General features: G+C 45.2%; 2 protein-coding genes across 2 annotated transcripts; both read left to right on the top strand.

The window, feature by feature from the left end:
- Nucleotides 1–6,363: 6,363 nt before the first annotated feature.
- LOC145982184 (uncharacterized) lies at nucleotides 6,364–7,509 on the top strand. Its single transcript, XM_083115751.1, has one exon. The coding sequence runs from the start codon at nucleotides 6,364–6,366 to the stop codon at nucleotides 7,507–7,509; it is 1,146 nt and encodes a 381-aa protein (XP_082971877.1).
- A 1,181-nt stretch (nucleotides 7,510–8,690) lies between these two features.
- On the top strand, nucleotides 8,691–9,203 carry LOC145982183 (uncharacterized). Its single transcript, XM_083115750.1, has one exon. The coding sequence runs from the start codon at nucleotides 8,691–8,693 to the stop codon at nucleotides 9,201–9,203; it is 513 nt and encodes a 170-aa protein (XP_082971876.1).
- The last annotated feature ends 944 nt before the right edge of the window (nucleotides 9,204–10,147 follow it).

Below are 10,147 nucleotides of genomic sequence, written 5' to 3'. Positions count from 1 at the left end.
AAGTTAATTCGACTTGACTTTCTATTTGACAGTGCAGATGCTAAGAACTAAACTCCGTGGGGAAATAGCCATGTAAGAGCCAGGGCCTGCTGTTTTCTAATCGAACCCCACCTCTTTTTCTTTTCAAGTAATTCCAGAATTGTACTCGTGATGCAGGGTCCCACTGGGTATTGAACCAGGGACCGTTTGCACCAAAGGTCAAGGTGTTAATCAGTTGCCTCACAGGAGTACATAATGCTTACAGTACCTCATGCAAATTCCTATTTTAAAAAAACAACAAAAACTACAAGTCACATGATAGGGCAGTGAAAAAAGTATAAAATACAAGTACATTAACTTCCCGGATCATCTTACTGTCTACAGCCCGATTCCTTTCCAAGATGTTCACTTCTCTACCGCATCCTGCAGGCTGTGGAGATCCAACTATTGAGGATCCCTCTTCTTCCCTGAATCTTGTTTGTCCTCTTCCGTAAACGCCCCCTCCATGTAGGACTGCCTTGACGGGGCGAGGGGGCTTAGTAGGGAGGCCATTTTCATCTCATCATTTCATTCATTCTTTACATTCATATCTCACGTTTTCACCATTCCATCACGTCATTCATACCCATATCTTTGACCTCCCTATAACTAAGATAGGGAGGCCATTTTCATCTCATCATTTCACTCATTCTTCACATCCATATCTCATGTTTTCACCATTCCATCACGTCATTCATCTCCATATCTTTGACCTTCCTATAACTAAGGGTCCTGGTAGAGGAGACAACCTCGATAAAAAAAATATCCCAAGGTGTGAGTTGCACGTGCCGATGGGACAGTGTTGGCTGCAGGGGTAGGTGCAGTCGCGAACGTGCCCTCGGGGATTTCGGTTTGGTTGGTCCTCGAGTAGCCTCCATTTTTGGGGGTAGGCCTTCCTCGGCATAGAGGGCATGTCGAGGCTACAATTTATGGACCCTCCACATCATAAACCCAAAACGAGCGCGGCCTTCGAGCTCCCTTCAATTGTTGGAAAAGACAAGTAACGTGCCACGTTATCTTGTGATTAGTATTGTGCAGAAGTCCGAGAGTAACGATGAATCTGCAACATCCAAGAAACATGGAGCTGCTACATTAAATGACTTGTCACCGTTTCTGATCCAGAAACACCTAGACTACGCCGCTGGTTCAGACGTACCAGAAATAAAAAAGCTGAGAAACGGGAGTCTAGTTATCCAGACCAACAACCTTTTAAAGTTAAGATCTTTGGGCAACTTCCCTGTTAATGTTGAACCCTATTGTCAACTTAACATTAGTAAAGGTGTGATTCGCCAAGGGATCTGCTAAATGCTGAGGAGGAAGAGATTCTTGAAGCACTCTCAGACCAACATATGACCGCAGTGCAGCGAATAAAGACGCGGAAATCCGGAAAACTACTACCAACTGCTTCAATTATACTGACCTTTGAAACGACCACTCCCAGATAGGGTACGGGCTGGATATTTGAGACTCAAAGTCCGGCCGTACATCCCTAACCCGATGCGATGTTTCAAATGCCAGCACACTGCAAGGCCACTACCGCCCTTTGGGGTAAGTGTAGTCTGCCTGCTCATGGGACCGATCCTTGTTCATCTAGTCCCAAATGCATTAAATGCCAAGGCGAGCACCCAGTTTGGCATCGTGACTGCCTCTCTTTTCAACAAGAGAAGAAAATCAGAGAGTTGGTCGTCACAGAGAAAATCTCCGCTGGTGAAGCAAAACAATGTATCCGTGAAAGTATACGCACCACTTTACCTGTGCCATTCGCTACAGTTGGTGCAGGTGCTCTTACCCGTCGAAGTATAGGTGTACAAACCAGCAACGTGTCCACTCAAACTACAACGCTTCTCGTAGTAGCCCGTCCTGCTTCGAGGAAAACAGCAACCACTCCTCGCTCCACAGAGAAGAAGTTCAAGCAGGTGCATAGCAAAGAATATTTTCTCAAGTCCAGTAGCTCTCCAGTCAGGGTGGCAGCCACCACCCTGAAACATAAGGCGCAGCTCAAAGCTGCCCGGTGGGCGCTCAAAGCACCCGCCACTACTCCCCCTTCGCCCTCTGTGTCCTTACCCGAGGACATGATACGGGGCGATGCCGCGGGTGAAGAATTTATCAAGGTGACAGGGCCTAGAAATAGAGTACGCCTCAGAAGGTAACTATAATACCTCCAGCTATGGCCTATTGTCTCCAATAATAATAATAATAACGTTGCTGAATGATGGGACTCCCACATATTTCAGTTCTTCCTCAGGCACATACTCTGCGTTGGACTTGTCCTTCTGCAGTCCCAGCCTTGCTGTTACCACATCTTGGAGCCTTCACCCTGATCTCTGTGGGAGTGATCACTTCCCACTCATTCTCACTTTCGAACATCTTCAGCACTCACGTGAACAACACCCTCACTGGCATCTCAGTCGGGCCGACTGGGAAGCCTTCGAGCGTGCAGTGGACCTTGAAGTCGATCTAGCGTCGACTTTGCCAGCCATCGACGCCTTAGACATCTTTGTGTCACGAGTGCATGATGCTGCACGCACCTCCATTCCACATCCCAGTGGACCTGCGAGGCGACGCCCAGTCCCCTGGTGGACTGCGGAGATCGGTGCAGCCCAAAGGACCGCAATCATGCCCTAGATCGATTCAATAGGAACCACACAGTCGCAAACCTCAAGCAGTTCCGCGTTAAACGTGCCCGTGCCCGTCGGCTCATTCGAGTCAGTAAGACGGCATGCTGGGTCCAATACGTGTCTTCTCTGACGAAGCAGGCTTCGTCGAACGCCGTTTGGATCAAAATACGTCGCATCCAGGGGGGTGCATCTACTCCTCTGAGTGCTCTCGAGCACGATGGGACGTTGTACACTGATTCCGGAGACATAGCTAATATCTTGGCCATGCAGTTTTCTGATGCGTCTAGCTCTGAAAATTATGAACCACGTTTCCGCCGTGAGACTCTGGATTCGGCGAATTCCCGGCATCCTGTAGCGCAACGCATATTCAGACGGCTTGTGTGCTTATCTGCCGTTTCCGATGTACACTTCTGTTGGGGTTCTAGCCACGTGGTCATCCAGGGGAACGAAGCAGCTGATGCTGCCACCAAGTCTGCCGATGCAGATGGCGACGTTCTCGTCCACCTTTTACCAGCTAGCGACCTGCAGAATGTGTTTCGTTGTTCCCGTCTTGACACTTGGCAGGCCGTGTGTGATACGGAAACGGGGAACAGGCTTCACGCTGTTAAGTCCACCATAGGTACTTGGCGTTCTTCGTCACGTCTCTCTCGGCGAGAAGTAATTCTTACCCGCATGGATCCAGGACATAGCCGTCACTTACTGCAAAGGCTGGACCCTCCGTTGTGTCATGTTTGTATTGTCGTTTTAAGCGTTCGTCACATTCTCGTTAAATGTGTCGATCTTGCTTACCTCCGGCAGACTTTTAACCTTTCCGGCTGTTTGTCATCCCTGTTGGGTGATGACAGCAGCATTTAACAAATGTTTTTTTGTTTTTTACGAAGAGCTGGACTCTTCCACCGTATGTAAGGAATTTTTCAGTTTGTTTGTTCTGACTTTTTAATGTGTTGTGTTTGTCTCGTGCAAGTCTTTTTACAAAGCTTGCACTTTTAATTTTTCCCAAGGGGCTATTTACACCTCTTTTTTAAGATTTAAGTCAGAATTTTAGATAAGGGGCTATTTTCCCGTATACATAGAAGGGTGCAAAATGGCCTTAAGTGCCGACACACCCAAACTATTTTAAATCAATCAATCAATCAATCTTCCGTAAACGAAACTCCTCCATCCTGTCGTTCCTAGTCTCAGATGCAGCTGTGGTTCGGACTTAGTGGATGGTTCATCCTCACTTGATGTTGTCAATCCTTCACTGTTGGTCTCCAAATTTCTTTCTTCCTCAGTGCTACTCCAATATTCCATCGTGCTATTACAGCATCGTGTCCATAACGTGGTAAGTAACATAACTTATCGGTACGAGGGTTACATGTTGAGAGGAATGTTCCTGACAACATTCTAACACTGGTACTTGTAGTGGCGGCATAACTATGTATCAATATACATGTAGAATGATGCCATCTAAACGGTACCCCCTCCATGTAGGACTGCCTTGACGGGGCGAGGGGGCTTAGTAGGGAGGTCATTTTCATCTCATCATTTCACTCATTCTTCACATCCAAATCTCACGTTTTCACCATTCCATCACGTCATTCATCTCCATATCTTTGACCTCCCTATAACTAAGGGTCCTGCTAGAGGAGACAACCTCGATAAAAAAAACCCTATCCCAAGGTGTTAGTTGCACGTGCCGATGGGACAGTGTTGGCTGCAGGGGTAGGTGCAGTCGCGAACGTGGCCTCGGGGATTTCGGTTTGGTCCTCGAGTAGCCTCCATTTTTGGGGGTAGGCCTTCCTCGGCATAGAGGGCATGTCGAGGCGACAATTTATGGACCCTCCACAATAAATAATTTTTGTATATGGGTACAAAAAACAACTCAAACGGGGGGAGACCCCCAAAACAAGCGCGGCCTTCGAGCCCGCTTCAATTAGTGGAAAAGACAAGTAACGTGCCACGTTATCTTGTGATTAGTATTGTGCAGAAGACCGAGAGTAACGATGAATCTGCAACAACAAAGAAACATGGAGCTGCTACATTAAAGAACTTGTTACCATTTCTGATCAAGAAACAGCTAGACTACGCCGCTGGTTCAGATGTACCAGAAATAAAGAATCTGCGAAACGGGAGTCTACTTATCCAGGCCAGCACAGATCGCCAGACAAACAACCTTTTAAAGCTAAGATCTTTGGGCGACTTCCCTGTTAATGTTGAACCTCACCGTGAACTTAACAGTAGTAGAGGTGTGATTCGCCATTGGGATCTGTAAAATGCTGAGGAGGAAGAGATTCTTGAAGCACTCTCAGACCAACATGTCACCGCAGTGCAGCGAATAAAGACCCGAAAGTCCGGAGAACTTGTGCCAACTGCTTCGCTTATACTGACATTTCAAACAACCACTCTCCCAGATAGGGTACGGGCTGGATATTTGAGACTCAAAGTCCGTCCGTACATCCCTAACCCGATGGGCACACTCAGCCATCCTGCAAGGCCACTACCGCCCTTTGTGGTAAGTGTAGTCTGCCTGATCATGGGACCGAACCTTGTTCTTCAGGTCCCAAATGCATTAACTGCCAAGGCGAGCACCCAGTCTGGCATCGTGACTGCCCCTCTTTCCAACAAGAGAAGAAAATCAGAGAGTTGGTCGTCACAGAGAAAATCTCTGCTGGTGAAGCAAAACAACGTCTCCGTGACAGCATACGCACCACTTTACCTGTGCCATTCGCTACAGTTGCTGCAGCTGCTCTTACCCGTCGAAGTGTAGTTGTACAAACCAGCGACGTGTCAACCCAAACAACAACGCTTCCCGTAGTACCTCGTCCTCCTTCGAGGAAACCAGCAACCACACCTCGCTCCAGAGAAAAAGTTCAATGCATTCCAAAGAATACTTTCTGAAGTCCAGTAGCTGTCCAGTCAGGGTGACAGCCACCACCCTGAAACTTAAGGCGCAGCTGAAAGCTGCCCGGCGGGCGCTCAAAGCACCCGCCCCCACTCCTCTTTCTTCATCCCCTTCGCCCTCTGTGTCCTTACCCGAGGACATGATACAGGACGAAGCCGCGGATGAGGAATTTATCAAGGTGACAGGGCCTAGAAATAGAGTACGCCTCAAAAGGTAACTATACTACCTCCAGCTATGGCTTATTTTCTCCAATGGAACCTTAACGGTTTCCGTACTCATCTCGAGGAACTGCAAATCTTAATATCTGAATTTGACCCTGCCATCAAATGTCTCCAAGACACATTTTCGTCCAAATGAATCTGTTCAGTAGTGTAATATAATTAAAATTTAAAAATGTTAGAGTTACTCGCTAGATGGCAGGGAGGTCTGCCACGTGAAGTACGTGTCGTATGCATGACGCAATAGGACTGACTAAACTCGAGTGTCTTTGTCTTCGTGTGTGTGTGTGAGCGAGCGCGACGCGACCACAAGTGGTGGTACTTCGTCGTCGTATAACCTGTGTCTTTGTGTATATAATATCCGTTATTATAATATATAGTTGTGTTCATGAACTATGAGAGACTTCATTCTTTAACCCAACACGAAATCAACACACTCCAGGACTTGGTAAAGTTACGCCAGGTGTTTTAATGGTGTAACGCCGCTTCATGGTCCTCCGGGCCGAATATACGCAGTACGTGCCACGTGTAGTGAATTGACTTAACCAGCAGCTTTTTGTGCATTATCTCCCATGCGGGGTGTGTTCTGACTTTTGTGTCTGGACTAGTGTTAGTGTTGTGAACTATGGAGCAGATACTTTCGTGCAAACGTGTTCTGAAACGCGAAGTTACGCGTGTTGAAAACAAGATTGCGTCAGACGACCTCTTACAAGAGAACGTCACCGTGTACATCAACAAAACCGTGCAATTAACAGAGGACACTCAGAAACTCTTACGTGAGCTGTCTTCGGAGTGCAGTGATGAGCAGTTTGCGGAGTTTGATGCAGAAATCAGCTGGATTCAAGACCGATTAGAGCAGATGTTGGTGACATTGTATCGTGCTCAAAAGCAGCAGGGCGTGGCAATGGCTGCCAGTGCACCGTCGGTTAAAGCCAGTAGTGACGTAAGACTACCTAAATTGGATTTGCCTGTGTTCGCGGGAAACTTACAGCAGTGGCTGTCGTTTCGTGATTTGTTCGTTGCGTCTGTGCATAATAATAACTCTTTGTCCCCTGCACAGAAACTTCAATATTTGAAGTCTAGTATACGTGGTGAACCTGCATTGTTGCTGCAATCTATTACGATTACAGACACAAATTACAAAGAAGCGTGGGAAATTTTGAACAATAGATATCAGCAAAGGCACGTTCTTGTGAATGACACGATCAAGCGACTCGTGTCGCAACTTTGCATTCAGACAGAATCAGCTGTTGCCTTGCGAAAACTCGCGGACGTAACAACCGAGTGTGTTCGTGTACTCAGAGTTCTAGAAGTTCCAGTTCAACATTGGGATGCAATTTTGGTTTTCCATACCGTGGAGAAGCTCGACAGTGTGTCACGACAGCAGTGGGAGCTTAGTGTGTCAGCCGATCAACTTCCGACGTTTGAGCAGCTACGAGCCTTCCTCGATACGAGAGCGAGAGCGTTGTCAGCGTCTTCTAGACCCCCCAAACAACAAGGATACTCAGTGAAACAACCCTTTAGTGATTCCAGTGCCAAAAGAAATGCGAGTTCTTTTCATGTGTCAGTGTGTTGCCCTAAATGTCACCAGGAGTCCCATCCACTGTATAAGTGTAATCAATATAATAGCCTATCAGAGCCTGAGAGACAGGCATTTGTGAAAAGTAGTGGCTTGTGCTATAATTGCCTTAGTTCCTTTCATAAGGTGAGTAAATGCAGCGCTAGTTTGTGCCGTACTTGCAATAAGAAACCATACATCCCTTCATCGTGAAGTGACCCCCTCCCCCCAAGGAAGTTTGGCAACTTCGCATCAGATTGTGACGTCACATTTAGCGTCCGATCAAGGGAAATCGAGCACTGAAGTGTTACTTCCGACAGCAATTGCAAACATAAAGGATAAATATAACCAGTGTCAGCCTTTCCGTGCATTATTGGATAGTTGTAGTGAGGTTTCGTTTATTAGTGCCAATGCAGTTCAAATGTTAGGTCTGAAAAGAAAGAGTGTGTTTGTGTCAGTAACAGGCATTTCTTCTGTTAACGTTGGGAAGTCACATTCAGCTGTTGATATCACGATTGAGTCCCGAGACGGTAAACATTCCTACACAACCTCTGCGTTGGTGGTGAAAAGGATTACGTCACCACTGCCACATGTGACTATTCAAAACACCGGGAGCTGGAGTCACATACGCGGACTTGACCTTGCTGATCCCACATTTCATACAAGGGGAAATATTGACCTCCTTTTCGGGTGTGATATATATGTGTCGCTGCTAATAGAGGAAAACGAGAAGGCAAGGAAGGAGAACCGATTGCCATTCAAACTCGCTTAGGTTGGGTTATTTGTGGAGGAGTAAAGCAACAAACTTCAAAACATTCATTCACCTCTCTTCATGTGTCAGTTGAAGAAAGTAATGTAAACCAGTCATTAAGAAAATTCTTTGAGATTGAAGAATTGCCGTAGAGAGAGTTCGTAACAGAAGAAGAGCACTTATGTGAAGAGCATTTTGAAACTACACATCGTCGCAAAACAGATGGACGTTACGTCGTAAATTTGCCATTTCAGAGCAATTGGGAAGAATTGGGGTACTCTAAAGAGAGAGCAAGAAAGTGTTTGTTATCACAAGAGCAAAGATTACAGAAAGATCCAGTAAAACAACAACAGTACCAAGCATTTATGCGAGAATATCTCACCTTGCAACACATGACACCAGTGGCGGAGGATGAGGCCCCCAAGGTACCCCCACATCTTATTACATTCCACATCATTGTGTAACAAATGAAAGCAGCAGTTCGACTAAACTGAGAGTAGTTTTTCATGCGTCTTGCAAGACAAGTAGTGGACTTTCCCTGAATGATGTTCTTATGAATGGTGAAAAGCAACAACCAGACTTATTTCCTATTTTGATTCGATTCCGTTGCCATCCAGTTGCTTTAATTTCTGACGTTCGGATGATGTATAGACAAGTAGAGGTCGCGTATGAAGATAGAGATTTTCAGTTAATTTTGTGGAGAGAGACCCCTGAACAACCAATCAAGGAATTCCGTTTAAATACTCTTACTTATGGTACTAAGCCTGCAGGTTTTCTTGCCACAAGAGTGCTTCGACAGTTAGCGAATGACGAAGGAGAGAATTATCCTCTCGCCACAAAGAGCTTACTTAGTCATGTGTACATGGATGACTTTCTAACAGGAGCCAATTCTACTGAAGAAGCAATCGAGTTGTATCATCAATTGGCACAGTTACTAAGCAAGGGCGGCTTTGAGCTTCGCAAGTGGTGGTCAAACGATCCGAGAGTGCTGGACATAATTCACTGTGACTTGTTGGAGACAAATCTGCAGTTCGAATTTAATGGAGAAGACGCGAAGAAAACTTTAGGCATACAGTGGAACCCTTCTATGGATTACTTGTGTTTTGATGTGGTGAATCCGAGCAAACCATCCAAGGAAAACTCCCAAAAATGGTAGAGGTCCTCGTTTCTTACGAGCTGGTTCGTTTTCAAAGTATTCGTCTGTAGGAAATTTTTAAGATGACTTATTTATATGAGCAAGAAAAGCTTCTTGTAGCTCACTTATGCCTTCATCAATAAAACAAAATAATGAATCGGTTTCTTCATGTTGGGTACATAAATGACTTCTTTCTGAGTTTGAGAGTTTCCATAAACTGGATTCTATAACTGGAGGTTTAACTAAAACATACTAAAGGTATGGTCGCTTCATACATGGTTACTCCACTAATTATATTCCAATATCCTTTTGATACTAAACGTATTGGTGGTAATGGATTTCCAATTGCTTGGAAACAGATAGTTACGAGTATACCGAAGTAGATTTCCAAAAAGAATAGAGGTGACATCTTCAGGCTCTGTTTCATCTGGGTCTGGCTGTTTGATGGGTATCTTTGGAAATTATACCAATTCGTTCACTAAGAATTCTGAAACTGGTTAGAAAAACTAAAATAAAACATATTAGTTATTTGTACAAGATTAGTAAATCTTACACGTAAAATACATAAGCTTCTAGTCTTAGGGTACTTAGTTACTTTTAGGTAACTTCAATCCATTGCTGGCTTTCAAAATCCTAGCCTGTCTATGGTCGGGTCAAAGTGGCAGGTAAATTTCCACTTGTCACAATACATCCTAATACTACATTGTATATAGTCATCCAACTGGATGGCACTCTATCTTAACCACATTTCTCGGTCTGTCTTATCTGGTCTCAAGGATGAACCAAAACGAATATAATTCATGTAATGTCTCCTAAGTACACATTTCCCTTGAATTGATTCCGGTGTGACTATAGGCAAAATATTTGTTCCATATGGAATATGTTTATTCTCCCTAGCTATGAAAGCTTTCTTAAAAGGGCCTTTCATAAATTTGAGTAAGACTAGCTATTTCTAACATATCCTT

This window comes from Lepisma saccharinum, assembly GCF_977018435.1.
Source record: "Lepisma saccharinum chromosome 12 unlocalized genomic scaffold, izLepSacc3.1 SUPER_12_unloc_1, whole genome shotgun sequence".
In the NCBI taxonomy this organism is placed as follows: domain Eukaryota; kingdom Metazoa; phylum Arthropoda; class Insecta; order Zygentoma; family Lepismatidae; genus Lepisma; species Lepisma saccharinum.
Note: the sequence above shows the minus strand (reverse complement) of the source record. Positions and strands in the feature narration are given on the sequence as shown.

Excerpts from the sequence above, each read along its gene's own strand:
- LOC145982184 (XM_083115751.1), top strand. The coding sequence starts at position 6,364 with ATGGAGCAGATACTTTCGTGCAAACGTGTTCTGAAACGCGAAGTTACG.
- LOC145982183 (XM_083115750.1), top strand. The coding sequence starts at position 8,691 with ATGTATAGACAAGTAGAGGTCGCGTATGAAGATAGAGATTTTCAGTTA.